This window comes from Sceloporus occidentalis, unplaced genomic scaffold (assembly GCF_023333645.1).
Source record: "Sceloporus occidentalis isolate IW3139 unplaced genomic scaffold, rSceOcc1.0.p SCAF_2, whole genome shotgun sequence".
In the NCBI taxonomy this organism is placed as follows: Eukaryota; Metazoa; Chordata; class Lepidosauria; order Squamata; family Phrynosomatidae; genus Sceloporus; species Sceloporus occidentalis.
The window spans coordinates 99,380,753-99,403,458 of NW_028316982.1; the positions used below are offsets into that span (position 1 = coordinate 99,380,753).

The 22,706-nt window shown below is 40.7% G+C and overlaps 1 protein-coding gene across 1 annotated transcript in view; it reads right to left on the reverse strand.

Moving 5' to 3' along the window:
* LOC149318763 (neuropeptide FF receptor 1-like) overlaps positions 1–16,410 on the reverse strand; it is a 24,070-nt gene extending 7,660 nt beyond the window's left edge. Inside the window, exons 1-2 of the mRNA XM_089507871.1 lie at positions 16,386–16,410; positions 11,958–12,269 (exon numbers count right to left, since the gene is read on the reverse strand). Coding sequence (XP_089363997.1) covers positions 11,958–12,269; positions 16,386–16,401 — 328 coding nt within the window. The 5' untranslated portion in view covers positions 16,402–16,410. The remainder of the gene's footprint in view (positions 1–11,957; positions 12,270–16,385) is intronic.
* Between the last annotated feature and the right edge of the window lie 6,296 nt (positions 16,411–22,706).

Sequence of the window (22,706 nt, forward strand, 5' to 3'; positions counted from 1 at the left end):
CTTGTAAGCAAAGCCAAGAATGCACATTTTTGTTCACTTCCACTTCCCTGTCTCTTTTTCCAGCAGAGTAGTCCAGTTCTGAAATCTACCCCCCTCCCTCTCTCTCTCTCTCATACATGTCTGAAAATGTAAGTGGAAAGGGGGGAAAAGGTTTTACAGTTTTAAAAAAGCATTTATTTCATTAACCCTGTTCTGCCTGTTCTTGCTGCTTAGAGTTTCAGACTTGATTAATCTCTGGCAGATGAAAGCCACCAGCTACTGTAGTCTAATCTAACCTGAATCAGGACACACACACACACACATATATACACACACGGGTAAGGAAAAAGTATTTTTAAACGTAAGACTGTTTTCATTTATATTCTGGGGGGCATCTGTGTGTGCGCACGTACACACATGTGCACACACACATGTGCGCATATGTGCAAAACTAGGAAAAGGGGTGAAAATAATGTTTTGAAGAAGGTACTGGGTGGCAATCCCATGTCATGTGTGTGATAAGCTTTTAGAGTACCGGCAAACCAAGGTTGCAATCCTGGAAAGGTGTGAAAGAAAAGAAAACAATCCAGATTGTATAGCATTTTTAGAAACAGTGCTATATTAGCAGGAGACGACCCTGGTGTGATAAAGCCCATAGTTATTGATGCATACCTAATTGTTTCTCAGCTTCAATGCTTGAAGTGGTAAAAGCTGCCTTTCCAAATAACAACTGTCACTCAGAAGGGAGAAGAAAGGCATAGTTAGAGCTAACCTCCAATCCATCATTCACTGAGGGAGAAACGGGGAAAGAAGAATTCACAGAATATGTCACCAGTTTCTCTCCCCAAATGACAGGTTTCAGATCTACCGAGTTGAAAGACTCAGGCATGAATCTGTTTTTGCTGTGGTTGCGAAGGCTCTAATAACCCCAAAGCTCCACTTTCAAAACACAACTCAGCAGAGCCTCTGAGAACGAAGATATAGCATCCCATTAAAACAAAACAAAATGAAGGGATCTGGCAAGCATTTCATTGGAAAGAATAGGTAAGCAAGTGGTTTTCAATATATACTTAATTGAACAACCCATTTCCAAAGGGGGTAATTGTGTTAACTTGTTGCAGCAAACACACATGAATGCCACAAGATTTTTAAAAAACAGCAAATTTAGCAATGTTTTAAAGTTCCATGGTGCACCAAAGATTCATCTGCAGAGAAATCAAAATGGAAACATTTCTGAGGAGGCAAGAAATGTGAAAAAGATGAGGTGTCATCAGATGAACATCATATTAGGACATCAAAACCATAAGTGGCAATCTACAAAGGAAACATACCATCAGGTTGTACCTAAGATATTGGAAGCCCCATCCATGAGGGTTTGAAATGGAGTCTTAAGAGTACAATAATCGCTTTCTAAAAAACAAAAACAAACCCTTAACTTAAAAAAAAAAGTTCCAAACCTTCAGGATTTTTACCACCTTTTGAAGTTTTACTTGTTCTAACAAGCTTTCCCAAAAGTGTGGTTATAGTCACCTGCCTCCCACTGGTGTTATATCACTGCCACTTTTACGTTTCACATTGTATTTTATTATGGCTTTAATCAAAATTGTTTGTATATCACTTAGAAATTTTAATGCATGTAATTCATAAATATCAGTAATTAAACAAACATAACAACAAGCAGAAGAAGGAGAAAGGTTGCTTAGATTTTCTTTGATCGAGAACCCATAAAAAATATCACAAGCCTAGGGAAAAATCAAGTTCAGACACCAGGTGAAATCCAGAACTGAGGTAACTTTTGAATGTCATAACCGCAAAGGAGGACAAGGCACCGAAAAAATGTAGGACATTCACGAGAAATATAGGGCATCAGCAAATAAAATCTGGAAACACTAATATAAAAGTAAATTTATGCTTCTTAGTCATGCTCAAAATGGAGGACATTTTGAAATTCCTCCTGGACAGAAGGTTGAAATGTAGAACATGTCCTGGAAAAGGAGGGTGTCTGGTCACCCTTTGAATGCAGACACTTCTTTAGGTGATCCTAAGATGATGCTATCATGGGGGTTTCTTGGCAAGATTTGTTCAGAGTAGTTGTGCCATTGCCATCTACTGAGGCTGAAAGAGTATTACTTGCCCAAGGTCAGCCAGTAGGTTTCCATGGCTCAGTTGGCACTCAAATCCTGATCTCATACCATTATTCCACAGTGGTTCTTGGCTATAGAGACACAAGTCCCATTTGTTAAAATCAGTCGTTAGTCATACAGAGCTACTATGACTTGTTTAAACAATGGGACTTTTTTATTGTTTCAGATTATTTAAAATCAGTTAACCATAAATATATGTTGGCCCATCTAATATTGACAATTGTTGTTCGATGCCTTCAAGCTGACTCTGACCTATGGCAATCCAATCCTATCCTAGGGTTTTCCTGGCAACATTTATTCAGAGGTAGTTTGCCATTGCCTTCCTATGAGGCTAAGAGAAGAGCATATTGCATGAACGTTAAAAGTGTTTCAAGCCTCCCGGCTGGAGCCGGGATACAGGATGGATGCAGGAAGCTTCTGACTTCTAAAAAAGTGCTGGCTTGAACCCGGGCTGATGGCAGGTGGCAATTTAGCATGCAATAATCCCCGCCTTCATCCCGCATCCCAGCTCCAGCCCAGGAGGCTTGAAGCACTTTTAAAGTTCATGCGATAAGCTCCTATGTGTGAGTTGCCTAAGATCACCTGGTAGTCTTCCTAACAGCACTGCTACTTATACTGCTGGAAATTTAAGAAATAATAATAATAACATCAAATGCATTTTCATTACAGTGAAACTCTTGTTTTGTTTTGCACCTGAAATCAGACCTCATGAAAGAAGAAATATCTGAATCTTGCCTTCTTCAAAAATCTTTTTATTCCTTACCCAAAATCTGAATGGTATCCAGAGCAATATAGCGGCTGAAAACCAGAAGAGGAAAATCTGGCTAATCTCTTGCAGGGGGAAAAACAAAATTGATCTTGTAACTGCTACTTAGCTAATTATAACCCATATCAAACTACACTGTTATAGCGCTATTATTCCACTTTAACTGCTATGGCTGTCTCCTGTGGAATTCTGGTGTTTGTAGTTTAGTGAAGCCTAAGAGGTCTTTGGCTGAAAATTTTAAATGCCTCTCTCTAAACTGAAAATCCCAGGATTCCACAGGAAGACGCCATAGCAGTTAAAGTGGAATAGTAGTGCTGTATCAGTGGCTGCATTTACGCTGCAGAATTAATGCAGTTTGACACCGCTTTAACTGCCATGGCTCAGTGCTATGGAATTCTGGAATTAATAGTTTTGTGAGATATTTAGCTTTCTCTGTCAAAGAGCTCTCGTGACACAACGAACTACGAACCCCAGGATTAGATAGGATGGAGCCCAGACAGTTAAAGCGGGGTCAAACTGCATTAATCTTGCAGTGTGACAGCATCACAGTGTAGTGTGATATTGTTCTCTGCACAAAAGGATTCCATACTGTTGCTCTAAAGTGCTAACACAAGTTCAGAAACATAAATATGCTTTTTACAAATTAGGGTTTTCAGATCTTAAATTAGTGGTTCTCAACCTTCCTAATGCCACGACCCTTTAATACAGTTCCTCATGTTGTGGTGCCCCCCAACCATAAAATTGGTTGAGTAGCACTGTCTTAAATGCAGACAAACACAAAGTGCCCCTTGACTAAGCTGCAATGTGCCTGCCTGCTTTGCATAATGATCAGGCAGAACTCTGACCTGGTTTTATGTGCAAATTAGTTACACCAGTGCAATGCCAAGGGTTACCCAATGCAGGGGAAGAAATTGGAGCAAGAGGTGGCCAGCCAGGTGTAAAAATAACATCCATTCTCCAAAGCCATTTTAGTCTTTTTGTACTGAGCTGTCAGACTCTCTATTTCCCTTAATTAATAAAACAGAACTACAGATTGAAGATTAATACAGGTTTTGACACTACTTTTCACATACAGTATTTTTGCTTTAAAAGGACTGCCTGGCTTGGGGCTTCCTCTGTGAAAGCCAGAGTGGTGCACTGCTCAGAAAGCAGGACTGGGACTTGAAGCAGCTTCCCAGTCCCTATTTGGCCATGAAATTCAGTGGATGAAACCAGGCTAGTCACCCCCTCTCGCAGCCTAAACTACCTCACAAGGATGTTGCAAGGATAAGACATAGTAGAGGAAAGTCAGGAATTCTACCTTGCCCTCCTGGAAGGAAAGGCAGGATGTAACTAAAACAAACAACTCATACTCTCTCAGCCTCAGAGGTGGCAATGGCAAGCCACCTCTGAAGAAACCTGCCAAGAAAAACTCATGATAGGTTTGCCTTAGGGTTGCCATTAGTCAGAAATGACTCGAAGGAAAACAACAAATAATAATACTCACGTCTAATAAAAACAGCAAGAATCCACTCCTATAGTATAATTGAAAATTTCACCAGAAGTTCCTTAGCGCTTCAAACTGACAAATCTTATGGTTGGGGGTGGCGAAGGCTTGCCTAATGGAATTTAAGGAGTTATTTACCATGAGATGGTCTTATCATCAGATTATACAAGCGGTCAATGTATTGCTCCCATCAAAAGAATAACTGACATGCTTTGATTAAGACCAGTTCTCTTGGAATGAAGAATTATCTAATGACGGCAAAGGTGTTTGATGCTTAGGTAAAACTTCCCATGTATTTACATATCTTATCTGCAGTACTCAGAAAGTAGTTGTTTTGCATTTTAACTTTTTCTTATCACATTTTCACTTCCCTGCTGGGTTAAAGGGATAAAAGGGGGATGGGGAGGCCAGTCACTTGTCAACTGCTATCTTCCCCTGCCATTTCCAGGTGCCAAGGTGTAAGCAATATTATGCACAGTACTGTTTAAGAAATATGTTGTGTGATTTCTTGTTACTGGAGAATAGCTGTTCTACAACCAAAGGCTTGTGCAGGGCATTTCACTTATAGGAGTGGTGGCCAACCTTGCACTTTGTTGGACTTAATTTCTCAGCAGCCCCAGGTGCAATGGCAAAGGAGTAATAAAGTGATGTTATTACTCCTGTCCAAAGGTTGCCCTCCCTGCTTTACACTATCTGAAGAGTCTGGACAGAAGATGACCTTCTGGTATTTCTGTATTGTGAGAAGGAAGGAAACGGTGGGCAGGTTAGCTTGATAGCCTATTCATAGGCAGCCTTCTGAGTTCATGGCAGACCCAAGACAGAAGGGACACACTGCTGCCACACTCCTATGCAGAAGTCAGCAAGGTGAAGTTAGAAATCCTTTAGAAATGAATAAATAGCAATAATTCCTTAGTTGTTTACAACCTTGCATTGTCTGCATTTGCAGCTGTTAATTTTTTTAAAGAACAGATTGGTTTACAGACATTGGCAGTTGGTGTCAGTGAGACACTGAATCCACCTTGCTTTTTAGTCCAAACATTAGAGGAGTTGCCCATGGTGGCAGAACAGCTATTCACCATCAACAAGGAACTACACAATATAGCTATAGACACAGGGGCCCGATGCTAAAGTAGATTCAGATGTCAACTCTGTCTCCATATCTCCTTTGACAGTATCGTTACATGACCTAATGGAGTCATTCATGGCACTGGAAGTTCATGCACTTGCTCATAAGTTATCATCTCGCAGCATCACCCTTTTTCATTGGACAAACATATGAGTCTCTCTGAATATGTATATGCCTTCAAGTCACCTGTCCACCTGTGGTGACCCAATGAATCCACAGGGTCTTCTTAGGCAATACTCAGAATTGGTTCTGCCAGTTCCTTCCTTTGAAATATAGCCTACATCTGGTATTTGTTGGCAGTTTCCTAACCAAGTACTAACCAGGCTCATCCTACTTAGCATCCATGATCAGACAGGATTTAGTACCTTTAGGGTATTTAGGCCCCTCACAAAATAATAATTGGACACAAATCTGACATCACAAATGGCAATATTAAAAACCACAATACGGGAGGGGGGTTCACTGTGTCAGTGGCCTCAGAATGGCTCTTCCTGAACAAAGGAACTTCAAAGATGAGCTCCAGTGCAAAGCAGCTGAACTACATTTCATTAAGAGATCCAGTTTTATGGCTTGTGACTTAAATAGAGATAAAGGTTTCTTGTCACAGGATGTGTTGATTAATTTACCAATGCCAGAATATTCTTTTTTTTTTTTTGTAAATGGCCACTATTAAAAACTTAATTGACATTGATAGTCATCATTACTTGCATGTTCATTTCACATCCCTTTGATTTTACTGTTCATAATATTAGCATATATATCTGTATCAAAGTCAATTCATCATGCCTCTGTTGGACTTTACTACATAATAACTTATGCTATAATAAATTTGTTTATTTGTCAGATGCTGCAAGACTCCTTAGGTTTTTGCTGTAACAAAATGACAGCTTTTAGCTTTACCTGACATCTTGCCAAGCCCCATCTATCTATCACCTACCTGATGTGAAGAAGTGAAGGGAACTCAATTTCCAAATTTGACAATGAACAAGAGATCTGAAGGGAAAGAGGTGACTCAGCATGCAGGAAACAATTACGTTATGGGTTTGCACACTGACAAATGTTTTTCATCAGTCATACTGTCTGGAGATTGTACTTCTATGACACAAAATGCTCAAGACATTGGTTCACAGTCTGCTACTCTCTGTGGAAATGAATGTTCCTATTTGTGAAACAAGAGAGGGGAAGTCTATCCACAGAAGCTCAACACAAAATACTATTTTTGCTGTCTTGTGCAATGTCTGAATCCCAACCTTGAAAAACTGTTCCTACAGATCAAATAAGTAGACATTTCCCACACTCTTCTCCTTTTCCGCACCTCCTCTGTATATGCAATAAGGATGTTAATACTTGTAGAATGTGCAATTTCATTTCTGTCTTCTGTCACTAAATCAATGCTGGACATTCCCTGTTATCGCAAGAGACACTAATCAGTCCAAATTTATAATTAAGATGTTGCCGAGCACTGGATATTATCCAGAATTGTTGGATGGCAGCTGCAACAATTACAATTACACTGGATAATACAAAAACAAACATAGCTGTATGGTTTATGAGCAAAACCAAAAAACAACACTAGAGTTGGGTAATACTAATAACAACAGATCACTAAAATATCATTAACAGGTGACATCTTGAGTCCTTAAGAACTTGTCATATGACTGAGCATTAAAGAACTTGGGATGGCTTGGGAACAGGAAAGTCCACAAATCATCCTGGCTCAATACTAAAGCCATAGGATCTGATGATGACGTAAGGCTTCAGCCTCAAGACTGAGGATGTAGGCTAGATTATTTGAGGTGTGATAGTATCAGATGATGTTGGCTATATTTCAGAGGAAGGAACTGGCAAAACCACCTCTGAGTAGTCCTTACCTAAGAAAACCGTATGATATCCATAGAATTGCTACTTGAATACACCCACATAGTGTCAGGTTTCATCTTATGAATCATAGACTAAGTCAAGGATAAAATGAAGGTAGCTCAAGCTGGTACATCTCTGGGTGATGTCTCAGGGACCCACAAGTTTCTGAGACCAATTTCTGGCTCCATGTTGCCATATAACTGTAATAACAGAAAAATATTTTTCCTCCCTAAATCTGAGTGCTGAAAAAAGAACCCTTGAGGGACAACCAGGATTAGATTTTTGTGTGGAAAGATTTGTGAGGTTGGTTCTGGTGCTGAACCCAAATTCCTGGGCTGAGCAGATACTTTTTTTTTTAATCTTTATTAAAGTTTACCATACATATATATAAAAAACATATATGACTACATAAAACATTCATAACAATACCAATATAATACAATACATATATTCAACATTGACCACCCTCTAAACAAACCCACCGCTACAAATACCATAACAACATTACTACAAGAACATAATGACTTCCTCATACGGAGGGGTTGAGACATGATTTAGCCCAGCAATTTTCCTTAATACAAAAAGAAAAAGATCAAATTCACTGCACTTGCGTAATCCATGATTGTACTTAAATTAAAACTTTTACACATATTTTAAAGACATCTATAATCATTCAATCCTCAATTTAATTAAAACAAAAAAAAAAAAAAAAACAAAACACTTTACCCCTTATGAATTTGTCTTGCGTTTATATCTCCCTGCATTTTGCTATATTTCTTCTAACAATCTTTATAACACAATATGAAATTATCCAATAAAATTACGGACCAAATTCTCTGATTTTATAAACGTGATCAAAGGATGGGGCTGACGTGGGCTGAGCAGATACTGAGGGCAGTCTGTTTCTCAACTGTTGGTATATGTCTACTTGGCTGAATCATTGATGTACACTCAATTTCTTGATGGATATTAGGATTCTAGCCAAAAAGCAAAGAAATCCTGCAAGCCTCAAGTTATTCTACTCCTGTGCTCAGTATTATGGATGGGAAACTATACTGGGAGCACAGGTAGAGAGGAAGATTAAGTGTAAGGAGCAAAAGCAAAATGGTTAGAATTTTTGTGTCCATTAGGAAAGCCTTGGGCATTCTGTCTTTCAAAAGAAAAAGGAAGGGTTAATGGCCAGCTGTATTGTGGAGTTCAGAAGCATCTGCCTTGTTCAGCCCAGCACTGCCAGCAGGACCTGCTAGCTAGAATGTCCATCATTTATCCTTTCTATCGTCTGATATTTTGGTGTAATATCACCAAAGTATTCAATGTGTTCACTTAGCAGGAAACACATTTTTTATCTCAAGCAGTATTTGGCCTCTGTTTGAAGTCGAAGGCTTCACTATAGCATTTGGCCTCACGGCTTTTCTAAGACACGCTTGAGCATATGTGTGCCCTCAAGACACCTGTTGGCATATGTGATCTCATTAATTTCATAGGGTTTTCTTAGGCAAGGAATACTCAGAGACTTCAGGAAGGTAGCATGTCATGTACAATGCCCTCAGGCTAGGTGCAGGGTGCCTTAGCTACTAAGTAATCAGAAAGAGGAAGAAGACAAATCAGAAGTGGAATTTCATGGAGGCCCGGGAAGGCCTGTATTTGGGAGAGGGCGATTGTATTTGCCACCACTATGTGGAGCCTTCCACAACCTGGATGATTGTGTGAGTGTATATGTATGTGTGTAGAGGTATGCCACACTCGCATGCCATCACATCTTCAGCCAAAATGTCAGGTGAATCTTTGAAGCCTTTCAAGTCAACTTTACTCCTTCTCCTATAGTGGCAGCTGTTGGCTTCCATGTCAATGGAGCTTCAAATCCACTGGCCAAGGCACTTGTAGGTATTTTTTTTACCTTTCCTCAACACAAGGTTGATTTCTGCTGGATTTACAAAGGACTTCATGCAGATTTTTTGGATATGTAAGTGCCTTGTGTAGTGGCCCTGCTCATGGATCACCATAGGTCAAAACTAGACACTCTGACAGTGACGAAGCGTCAAAGACAAGGGGAGTTTGGAATAGAGGTGAGCTGGCAAGTATTTGGAATGGGGAAGAGAGGAAGGTGACTTAATAAACCAGTGTGTAGAGGAGAGAGAAATCAAGAAAACAGGAGGAGTCTGGGGACTGTTTGCTCTTTAACTCAAAAAATTAATTATTCCCGTCAGGAGCTGTGCCAGAATCAGATGGTGGGTTTTATTTTTTTAGATAGAATCCTATTGTACCTTGATGTGATCACTTCACCAGTGCTGGCCTACTGGCTGGGGGTTCTGACAACTGTAATTCAAAAGAAATACTCCCATGCTATGGAGTAAGCCCAGCAGGGGACAAGCCACTAGCTCCAACTTCTAGTAAGCTACCACACTAGAACCCAGGGTAAAGTTTGTGACTGCCGAAGTCCAAGCTCAAGATCCCTGGTGCTTTATACTTCAGCCAGTATTGTGTTGATTGATCAGTGGAGGGATGGACAGATAGAATCATAGAATCGTAAAGTTGGAAGAGACTATAAGGGCCATCCAGTCCAATTCCTTGCCATGCAGGAACACAGAATCAAACATGGATGGGTCCTTCTCTGGAATCATGTTACATTAGGCTTTTTGATCCATGTGAACTCTATGATCTTGAGGAATTTCTAGAATTTGTATAGATGTTATAATCCAGAAAAACCTTACAGAAACTGGCTTATTGTCCCTTCAGAGGCAGTGATAATTTTGGCCAGAGGTGGCCAGAACAAAGATGTTATGGGCAAAACTGAGGAAAACGCAATAAAAAAGTACAGAGAACAGGAGAGAATTGCTGGTCATTAGCATCTGACATGCTCTTTCATTTATAGTACCAATGGCCTATTTTATTTTTGTTCAGAAACTCTGTCACCACCATCACCAATGAGTAGTAAATGCATGGTAAATACTCACATCCCAGATAGTGAGTCTTACATTTCCACTATCTTCAGCTATGAGTGTGGGGAGGTCAAACATACAAATCATGAGAATTAACAAAGTCCGAGATTATAAGTGATATTAGGTGTCTCAACTCACTTTATAAACCACAAATGCTATCACATTTGATGTGACTGCACAAATAAGTTGCTCTTAGATTGTCTTCCAAAAGGAAAAAAAAGGCCAATAAAATTAATCTATGCGTACAGTACAGTATTGTTCTCTCTGCAACCAATATTTATCATAGATACATCAAACTGGTCCAGCAAATAAAAGACAGGCTATGCATCAAAGTGGAGAAAAGGCCGTTAGAAGGAGATAGTGGTATTCTGGAAAACATTTACACCCTCTCATTTTGTGAAATGGTATAAACTGGAGCCCTTACATTGGATTCAAAGCCAAGAAGGCTCAGCATGTACACATATATTCACCCAACAGTTATAATTTTACTGGAAACTCTTCACCATTTCAACATGGGCTTGTCTAAACATACAGCAAAGTCCAGGTGCCCTGGATTTTCTAGATTTGCTGTGATCCTGAGGTTTATTTATACTATTAACAGTGATAGGGCAGATATTTGCAGCAAATTCTCATTATCTCATCCATCCAACTCTACTATCTACTATCTCATCCATCCAACCTTTAGGGTGAGCACAAACAGTTATGTATGTCAAAACTTTTAAAGATTTTTAGCATTTTCCTTTACTTCAGCCTTTACATCCTTTATTACATGCTACTAAGTTTTACCCTCAACCTTGTCCATGGGTCATATCAAAATCCATAATTTTGGCCCCAAAACCTGCCCTTGACTTATACATGATGTCAACTTATAGTTAAGTATATATGATATTTCCAGCCATACAACATCCTTTTTTTTTTCACCTGTCCATCAAGGAATGTGGAGGAGTGAAGGTAAAGGCAAAGAGATGAGTTTATGTGCATATGCACACAAATACAACATAAATACAATTGCACTGCTCCAAACACACACATCTGGGGACTCATCACTTACTGTTCTTTCCCTGCCATGAGTACGAATCTTCTGGCCACATTATCTCACATCCAGATTTTTCTGGAAAATCTGAAGAAAACTGTGGTTCGTTTTTCCCTGGACTAGCCACAAAGTAATTCCTCAGGCCTCAAACCCCCCCCCCCCCCATTAATTCCCCAAATTGTCAGAACATTGTATGACTGGATTACCACAAATTCAGAGTGAGGATTTTTTTAAAAAAAAACAGTGTAACAAGCCCACTGTTATCATCACCTGGAGACTGGCAAATTCATGCCAAATTCATGTGTAAGTCATGCTATGCATATAGGGTGCTATGTATTTATCATAGCACAAGATACATGTTCTGCTGACAACAGCAGATGCACAGCTGAACATAGGATAATGTTGTGTATTGTAGTGGCACACTGCATTTTCATGTTACACACCGTGGTGGTGCATTGCACATTTCATGGCATCCAGTCACTGGCACGTGTTGTACAATATTGTGACTTGGCATGGGTTTGTGTGGTGCTGGCATAGTGTATCTCCACATGCCAAAATTTGAGGGGATGTTATAGTGCAGCCTTCGTGCATTTATGTTCTGTTCCTTGCTACTCTTCCACTCACCAGTAATCAAGTTGTCCACCAGGGTTGTTGGCATGCAGAAGATCCCCACCAAGACATCACTGATAGCCAGATTCAGGATAAATATGTTGGTGACCGTTCGCATCTGCCGGTTCTTTAGCACAATGATGCAAACCAGCATGTTGCCAATCATGCACATGAAGAAGATAAAGATGTAGGCAACGATGAACATGGCAGCCACAGGAGAAGAGTGCTGGTAGTAGGAAGAGAAGGTATAGTTCCCCTTGACGATTTGTTTGTGGCTTTCATTCTTAGAGGATAGTAGGCTGCTGTTGGTAGGACAGAAACTGACACCTGAAATCAGGGAAGGGAGCAAGGAAAGGGAAATAATAGAAAATAAAATAAATAAAAGTATGATTCACTCTGAAACAAATAAAAGTTCCATGTATGCTCTCCCTTGAATCCCACTAGGGACTGGTTTGTAGAAGTACAATAAGTAAGTACTAGTAGTGTGAAAATTTGCAGTTTCCAGATGTTGTCAAACTACAGCTCCCAGCATTCCTCAGGGCTGCTGGAAATTGCAGTCCAAAACCATCTGAAGGGCCACATGGTTATCATCCATGCAGAAAAGCTTTCCCTGTATTATTGGTCTTACTCCAGGTTGTAGGGAGTAGAGACAGGTATGAATTCAAATCAAAAAGCTAAACTTGGGACCTTATCTCACACACACAAGCTCTGATCGGGGACGGCTTAGCACTAGGGGATGGCATCGGGCCACCTCGAGGACAGTATGGCATGCGATAAAATGCATTTTCAGTTGGCCACGCATGTCCCCTGTTCATGCCCAGATCAGGGGCAAAAGTGTGTGCAATAAGGTCCCTGGAGTCGTCCAACTGTAAAATGAAACATCAGAGGGAAGCAGAGGTTAAACTCTTTCTGCTGAATGCTTTAAAGCCTACATGTGTTTATATCTCACCGTTTAACAATTGTATTCAGGGCAACTTACAACAAAAATTGCACAGAAACATCTCAGAACCAGCCATAAAAATAGGGTTAATTGCAACACCAGTAAAAGTTTGAACAGCAGTTAAATACGTGCCCACACAAACACATCCATACATGCATGCCGATCCACAAAAGCATGCAGCATAATAAACTTGTTAATCTTTCTGGTGCCATTAAACACTTTCTTGTAGTTACTGGGAAATTTGGCACTTGGCAATGACTCCTTCATTACATCGCCTCACAATAAAACAGGGCTGAGGAAGACATTTCAGCTAAGGGCTAAATTGGGTCTATGGTGGTTGCAAGCCATAGAGGAAAGAGCTTTTGCACCTGCAATAGGTGAACAGAAAAGGGATTTTCAGCAGGTGAAGCTTTAAAATTTTTTATTTCTATAACCAAGCCCCCAAAGCCAAATTTTACAGTATATGATCAATCAGTCATGAGGATTCATTCATTATTTTGTAAACTGTTGTATGCTCCTATGCTTGACCACTGTCTCTGATAAGCTATGATTGCTTAGATTCTCTCTTCTTCACGGTTTTTAAAAGGTATGAGCCCTATTCTTTTTTATTGGGCCACTCCAGCTGGGGACCCTTTCACACCACAGAGTTATAGCACTTTTATTCTGCCTTAAGTGCCATGGAGTCCTGAGCTTTATATTTTGGTGAGTCACTAGAACAATCTGTCTGAGAATTCTAAACACCCTCCCTAAAATTCAAATCCCAGGATTCCATAGTATATCATTCTAACAGTTGAAGTAGAAACATAGCATTGTAAGTGTGTACTGTGAAAGGGCTCTGGTTCTGGGAAAGCATTTAGGGCTAGGAGACTCATGCTAAATTGAGTTTGGACATCCCACTGTAATTATGGGCTCCCCAACATGTTTGCCCGCATCTGATTCACTTGGGCACACACTTGTATCCATGGATTCTACATCCACGGATTCAACTTTGCCTTGAATTTTTTTTTTTTAATCCAAAAAGCTTGATATTGCCATTTTATATAAGGGCTGCCATTTCACTACACCTTTGTATATAATGGGACGAGCATCCATGGATTTTGGTATCTTTAGAGTGTCCTGGAATCAAACTCCAGGGGATACCAAGGACCCACTGTATAAACCTATATACCAACACACACAAGCCATTTATATGCAACTACAGTTCTTCACACAGTGAAACTAGTTTGTGTGTGTGCGTTTTAAAAAACCAATTCATGCTAACCACTCAAAATTACAAAACTATCATTGTTATGATCTGCTGCTGTGTGAAACAGAATGGAATATGGGTCTATTGGCACAGGTGGGCAATGATGGAAGAGCCCAGCATCAGAAAAATGAAGTAAATAGTCACAAGAGATGACATTATTACAACAAGGAGAAAACAATTTGCCCATGGTCTCTTCTCACTCTACGCTGGATACATATAGTGTAGGTATGGGGATGCCCAAAAGTGGAAAAATTGGGAGCAGATAAAAATGTGAGAAGGTGAACTGAGAGGAAAGTGAACTCAATTGGTGTTGGCATTTATCTCCCAAAAAACGAAGATGAAGATGCTTGAAATGCACAGCTCACAGACCTCCTCCACAAGCATACATACATTTATATTAGATCTGGGAATAGATCTGGCATCCATGCTTTTAATCTTTCCCTGTAGAAGTGAAGTATTGTCATTCCCTTTGACAAGAAAAGGTAACAGGTTGCCATATGGACACTGCTGTGAAAGGAGCCAAGCATCCCCTTGCCCTTATCATCTCGGTTGTTAAGAGTCTGGAAACAGGGGCTGGTCTGGGCCTTGACCACTCTGTTGATTCTGACTTATTTTTTCAGTTCCCTTAGTTGTCTCCTGAAGTGGAAAAGTCCTGGGAAGATTGTACCATATGGTTTTTCAGTCCTTTGGAGCAATGACAGAAATGGATGGTCAAGCTTTTCCTTTAGAACTCCTGTTATTGGATGATGAAAACTCAAATGAGAATGGTGTAGGGCTGTTGGATTGAGGGTGGAATGGCAACTCTATAATGTGGGGAACATATTTTGTAATCCAGATGCTTTTGACCACAGTCCCCATAATCCCTTACTTTTGTCCATGCTGGGGAAGATTAATCGAAGTCAAAGGCTGAGCATGTTGAAAGCTACTTTTTCTACCAGGAGATCTCCATGATCTCTGTCAGCCACATGGACGACACAAAGTAGGCTGCCCCCTGTCAGTTGTACAAACTGGCAGAGTTTATGCTTAGATGCTTCACATGGATTTTGGCAAATTAACTATTAGGTGCTGGATTGATAGCCTGTTTTGCTTCCAAAATGAGATTTGAGGCAGCTTAGGGTAGAATTGATCAAAGACTTGAATGGAATTAAATTAAAGGCATCATTTAAGACAATTCAAAACCCTATTGAAAAAGACACATCATGCTTCAAAGTCCAGCAGCCACCTGTTAAAAGCCTCTTCCTTACAAACTGTTCAGATGCCGAAAAGCCTGCCATAATAATAATAATAATTATTATTATTATTATTATTTCTTTGTTTGTCGATAGAAGGACAATCGAAAGGGGCTTCCAGAGTCTAGGATAAGTCAGTAAGAAAACCCACTCTCACATCCCCACCAGATATGCCTCTGAGGATTGTGAAAATGAGAGAAGAACCTCCCCCACCCTCATGTCTCAAGGCTGATATGATAGAATACAGCCCTTCAGATAACCAAGACCCCTGCTGTAAGGTGATGGTTGTTGTTGTTGTTACAACTACTACTGGCTACTGTTATGACTACTGTTGATGAAGATGCTGATGATCATTGATGGTGCTCATGGTGATGGTGATTGTGATGATCCCCCCCCCTCCTCCTGGAAAAATAAGGATCTGGATAATAAGCCTTGAAGGTATCCCTGTACATCTACTGGATTTTCCAACTCACCAGAAACTGCAGATTGTTAGATACATGTGAAAACAACTGCTTAGCTGTCTATAGCAGAAATGGTCTCACTGCTTTGATGCAAAGAGATAGTAGTTGCAAGGCATTTGAGCGTATCGGTTGTAGGAGCAAGAGAAAAAGTACTCATCCTATTTTCTCTTACTTTCTTCCTCTCCAGCATGTTACATATGAGAAACATTGCCCCAAAAGTTGCTTCCCCCCCATTTTTTGTTAACCTCATAAAATTGCTAAATTCATAGTGCCAGCATGGTGTAGTGGTTTGAGTGCTGGACTACAACTCTAAAAACCAAGGTTCAGTTTCCTGCTCAGCCCTGGAAACCCACTGGGTGCCTTGGGCAAGTCACACACTCTCAGCCCCAGAAAATCCTGTGCTAGGTTTGTCAGCAACAACTTGAAGGCACACAACAACAGCAGCAACAACATGGCTATATTCTGCAGACTCTGGATAAGTTGTATGCGAATTATGCAATTGATTTTAATGCAGTCTGTCTGGAATGGACTGAGTTTATTCTGCAAAAGTAATAAGAATAATGTTACCTGTCTCATCTTCCATGCTGCTGTCAGTCTCCCAGCCCCTTCTCCAGCTATAGAAGGGAAGAGATAGGTACTGTATTTTCTTCTTTAGAGCAGTGAAATAAAATCCACTCCTTAATGTTTCTTTTCTCTAGGCTTCCTCTCTTTTTCTCACACACAGAGAGGGCAACTGTTTATTTCAAGTGAAGAATGCTATCTTGAATAACAGCTGGCCTTAAGAGTCTAGTTGCTCACACTTGAAATCAGTCGCCTTACTGAGTTCGGAGAGCTTCCAATGAATTGCAAAGATGCCACTTCTTTCTTTATTCTCACTTTCCTCCAAGATTGCCTACTTCAGTTTTGGAAGGAGAAAGATAAAAGCAGGCGATATTTATTTTTCCTCCTTTGTTGTCAAGAGCGGACACTTGCCAAGCTGCAATTAGGCTTTTGGCTCAAAAATTATTACAAAGACTTTGCAAAGCTTCCATCTGCCCTGATTCATTTTTCCTCCTTCAAGGAAAAGAATGCCCATCACAAGAATGCTTTTTGTTCCTTTTTTGGTTTTTTGCAAAGACATCTGCTAAAGTACTTGTCAGCTTCAAGTTTCTTTGCAGTGGGTGGGAGGGATAGGTCTTCACCCAGCCTTCCAGCCCCTTCTTATAAACAGCAGCAGAATTTCCATGCCCACCTGCAGCAATGCAGCAGGCAGCAGGAGATCATCTCAGTTCTGTTTCCAATCCAGCTGGTGAGCCCGAAGCAGATGCTGTGTTCACTAGCTTTGCTCTGTGTATGACTTTGCTTCCTCTTTTCCCCTCTCTGCCTCTTCTCCTTGGCATCTCTCTCACACACATACCAAGAGGCAAAATTGAAACCCGTTCTTATCACTATTGGGATAGTGATCAGTGATGGGGGGAGAAGAAATGATGGTTTGACAAAGAGGAAGGATACAAACCTCCCCCCACTACCGTGGTTACTACAACAGCAGGTAGATGCATAGGCAAACAGTTGGACAAGCAATTACCCTAACTGCAGGTCTTCTTGCTTATATCAAGCTGGCAAAAACAAAGAGTTTGCTTCACTTTTGGATAATGCATTGAACAACATGAAAAACCCACCCAAGGCTATACTCCAGCAGGTTGCTCTGCATGTGTCTTGCTGGGGCCATTTTTGCTACTTTTGGGTGCAATCCACTCAACACACAGCATTAATCCTCGACAGCTGAATCTTGGTAACATCCCCTGCCCACTTTTCCAAAGACAGGGCTGGGTATGACATGACCCTCTAGATGTTATTGGATTGCAACAGCACTAAGCAGCTTAATCAATGCTGAAGAATGCTGTGAATTGCAGTCCAGCAACATCAAGGGAACCACATAATGTGTTCTCTTTCTACTTTGGAGTATTTGAGATTTGGTAAGGTAATAATCTGTATCTCTAAAATATCTTGCACAGATTTTTTTTCCTTACAACTAAATCTGCCTTTCTCAACCTAGTGCCTTCCAGCTCATTCCCAACCAAGATGGAAGTAATCCAACATAGTGGTTTGAGTGTTGGAATGTGACTCTGGAGACCAGTGTTTGTTTCCTGCTTGGCCATGAAACCCATGCTCACAACCTCAGGGAAGGCAATGGCAAATCTCCTCTGAACAAATCTTGCTAAGAAAATCCCATAATAGGTTCGCCTTGGGATCCCCAAAAGTCAGAAATGAGTGCACACAACAGCAAAACAAGAACAACAAGGGAACAACCAGCATGGCATTGAAGGCAGGGCATTGAAGGGGACCTGTGACATATCAAACCCATATGGAGACATGAAACTCACTGGGTGACCTTGGGCTGGACATTTTCTCTCTCAAATTGATCTACCTCACCAGCTTCTTGGGAGAGCCATGTGCACCGCCTTGAGGAAAGGTGGGATATAAATGTAATGCATAGTAATAACAATAACAAATACATTTCTATACCACTTATCAGTGAACTAACACTCCCTAAGCAGTTTATAATGTGTAAGCCAATTGCCCCCAAGAAGCTGGGTACAAATTTTACCAACTTACAAAATGAAGGAAGGCTGAGTGGACCTTGGAGCCCTCCTCTAAGGCTCTGTTAAGCCAAATTGCATTCAGGAGTTGTTCCTGCCAGCAAGCAGAAGAGGAGGGGAAGTAAAGTTTGCCATTTCCTTCCTCCTTCCCTATAGACCCTTTAAAAATCTTTTCCAGCAAATGTTCAAAACAAGGGGAAAGAAGGAGAGAGGGAGGGAGAGGACAAAAAGCCATGTCTTCCCCCTTCTTCATGGATCCAAAATGGGGAGAGAGAAGGGAGAGGGGAACTCTAGTCCTTGCTGAGACTAGACTAGGTGAGGTGTGTTGTCCCCTGAAATGATCTGGCAAAATTGGACAACTACCTTCATCTGGTTGATAATGATGATTGTTTTAATGAAATGTCTTGTTTTCATCATTTTGTAAAAAAACATACCTGCAAGTATTCAAAATTGATAATGCCTACCAATGCGGGTGTTTGAATCTGTGGATAAAGAATCCATAGGTATGGAGGGCCATGTGTACCCACTTTCTCTGTTTTTCCCCCAGGCCAAATTTTATTGCCAACTGCTTATGCACATGAATGGTCAAGTATATACCTAACAACCATGATTTCCTCAAATGCACCTGAAATAATATAGTCCAGGAAGGGCTGCCATGCATATCGTTTTGTTGTTGTTGAAAGTTTGATTCTCCTTCCAGTGTTTCTGGGTAAGACAATAGTTATTCGCTCATACACTTCTAGACTTTTCTTCTAAGTTTTTTGTACCTTCTGTGGGAGGGAAAGATCACTGAAGAGTGTCACTGCTCATTACTGGTCTTACATTCAGCCTATATTATTACTATTATTTTTAAGCAGTGCAGTAAGAGAATACATAACTAACAGCACTTGAATTATGTACAGTCAGTCAAATCAAATTGTTCTGTGCACATTTGGTCCTGATTTTGCTCTCACCTCCTTTAAGTGTCAGTACTTTCTGGGCAGAGAAGATAACCAATTTTCACCTCTTGTGCTGCTTCTAAATTGTTTGCACTGCTTATGCATAGTATCTGAAGTGTGCTTTTCACCCCCTCAAGGCATAAAGTATTTTAATGCTCTAAAACAGTAGGTCTGCCTTGAGGGAAACATATCCATGGCTATTTACATTTTCAGGTGCACGGATAAGGCCTCTGGGAGTCCCATAGCCACCCCACATTAATTGAGCATGCTGTCTAAAACTCATCCAACACTCCTTTTTCACTCCAAATTGCCAAGAAAGATGATTAATAATGACTAACCTGTCTTTACCATGAAGGAACTTGTGATAAATAGGCCCTGCCAAGTTACTCTTCTGAACTATAACATCTACAGTCCCCTAGCATCCACGATCAGTAAATTCAGGCTGTTGAATTTCAAGAGTTGTAGTTGCACTTTACAAGAGGTGTAAAGCACTTTTGTGTGCTTTTAATCACATTGTCCTTTTAATTTGTAAGCCACTTTGTGCTCCAATATAATAATAATTAATAATAGTATGTGTGTGTATTAATTACTGTTGATAAGCTTCCCAAAAATGTTTCCACTCTTTCTGCCATCACCCAGCTCGGTTCACTAAATGATTGCTACTGAAAGGGGAAATATGGCACTAGTCCCTAGCATATGGAGAGAGGAATTGCCAGTCTCCCATATTAGATAACCTGAGAAGGACTGCACTAGACCACAAGTTAAAATCTATCAGTGATAGGCTAGTCTGCAGAAGCAAAAACAGCAAAAAGACTTATTACATCTAAAACAAACTTCCCTTAAATTGACCCCTTCTAGATGAGTGTGTAGGGGTGCAACACCCACCATCCTCACCATTCTCACAAAACTATACTGGCCAGAATTTGTCATGATATCTGAGGATGATGCAAACAGTAGTCCAGCACAAGGTTTCCAAGGTTAGGGGTGACTGCTGTAAAAGATAACACAATTATTGGGATACTTTTTTGTGGACTGGTTACATCAAGCACCTGATTCCTTACTGATTAAGTAGATTCTATGTATCCCAGTAAATGGGATTGCTTTCATGGTGCTTCAGGACTTCTGCTGCTAGAGCATGGTTTCAAAACCCACAATTCCTATACACAAAAAGGAGCAATTCTAGACATGTCCATTCAAAAGTAAGTGAATTGATACAAAACGTCAATACATTTGTATGGAACAGAGAAGGTGGCAGCGGTTAGAAAAAGGCTTGAAGAAAAGCCACATTCACACACATGTATGCACACATAATTTACATACATGGAGAGGCAAAACGATTTTTTAATTTTATTAAAATCGTTTGAATCATGATCCCCAACACTTTCTTGATGCAACTGTATTGTTGCCTGGTGTATTGGTTTCTGTGATGTCGTGGTAGTTAATAACCACGTTCATGAAAAACGCCACGGGCACCTACCCAACTGTGCTATTTTGCAAGCTGTTTACTATGGGGTAAAGGTTCTTGTAATGCAAGTGGCCCAGGCTTTGTTTTCAGGGTTCCTATTGAGCTGGCACCCTGGTAATTTCCCAGCTGGCTCCATAGGGCTCCAAACTCATTGGCTTGTTAATTCCAGCTTCTCAGGGTCAACATGATTCTTGTTCTCTTGTTTCTGTGGATAAAAGAACACATGCAGTTCAGAGCCGTTTGGGGTCAGGTTGAAATAAAAATTAAATGGAAGGAACTTGTGTAACAAACACTAAATTTCAAAATGTACCAGCACAGCCTTCCCTGGAATACAACTCTCACTGTCCTCACATACTATGCCCATAGTGGTTAAGGATAGTGGGAACTGTAGTCTAATGTATCTGTAAGGCAGCGGGTATGGAAATACTGTACAGTATTAGCACATGGCAGGTTTGGGAATCATGCAGCCCTTCAGATGTTGCTGAAATGCAGTTTCTAGCACTCTTCACCATTGACTACACTGGCCAGAGCCGATGGGACTTGGAGTCCAACACCATCTAAAAGGCTGCATGATAACCACACTAGGTGTATAAACAAATTTTTATTGAGAATTGTCTTGAATTTTTCTGCTGTTGCAACTCATTTTATGCAACTTGTGTTTAAGATGCAATGGCGTCACTCTCTTCTACAAAATAAATTTCTACAGTAGATTCTACTGTAGTTGTGGTTGCAACGTCAGTTTTAAATGTTCCCTGTCTAAAGGCACCTAAAAAAACAACACTGGAAGTTCCCCATTATTCCCACTATCCTTTTTCTTTTCATGAGGGGCGGTAAGATATATTCTCCCAAAAATTCAGATATGATGCCTATGTGGAACCATGTCTGCATGGACCAAACAACATGTCCTCCTCGCATAATCATGGCAATCAGTCCAGATGATGCTGGGCCCAGTCCCTGATTCTGGTGCAAACTGTCCTGATGATGTACAGCTAGGTCAGCACTGAAGTCGTGTTATGCTACCCCTAAAATGGATTTTAAAAACTCACTTTTTGCTCCAGATTTTCCCAGAAAATCTGTAACCCGCCCCTACACACAGTGATGTGTGGTGGCTGTTTACATGTGTGACCTTCCATGCTGCCTGCCACCACAACTGACATGAAACGCTCCTTCTGAGCTCAGAACAAGGTGCCCAGTGATGTGATTGAGGCTAGGTGGCAAGTGACACAACAGGATGCACTTGTGAATAAGCACCTGGTGCCAACAAGGAGTGCCTAGGTCAGTGATGGTGAACCTTTTAGAGGCCGAGTGCCCAAACTGCAACCCAAAACTCACTTATTTATTGCAAAGTGCCATGTCCCCCTGGCTTTCTAGTAACAAACTCTGTCAAACTCTGATGGCACATGTGCCCACAGAGAGGGCTCTGAGTGCCACCTCTGGCACGCGTGCCTTAGGTTCGCCATCACTGGAGGTAATGGACTGCTCCTAGAGTATTCTAGCCTCTTTCACATCTCTTCCATATTGAGATTGAGTTTTTTAAAACACATAGTTGGGTGTGGTTTTATAGATGCTTTGTTGTTGTTGTTGTGTGGCTTCAAATTGTTTCCGGCTCATCATGGGGTTTTCTTGACAATATTTGTTCAGAGGAGGTTTGCCTTTGCCAGCCTCTGAGGCTGAGAGTATGTGACTTGCTTAATGTCACCCACTGAGTTTCATGGCTGAGCAGGGAATTGAACGCTGGTCTCCAGAGTCCTAGTCCAATTCTCAAACTGCTATGCCATGCTGGTATAGGAATAAGTACCTAGGAATAGACATTTACCTAGGAATAAATCCTAGTGAAACTCTGAACAAAGATACAGTGAATAGGCACAAATCTCCCTCTGAGAAAATTGTACTGTAAACAGTACCT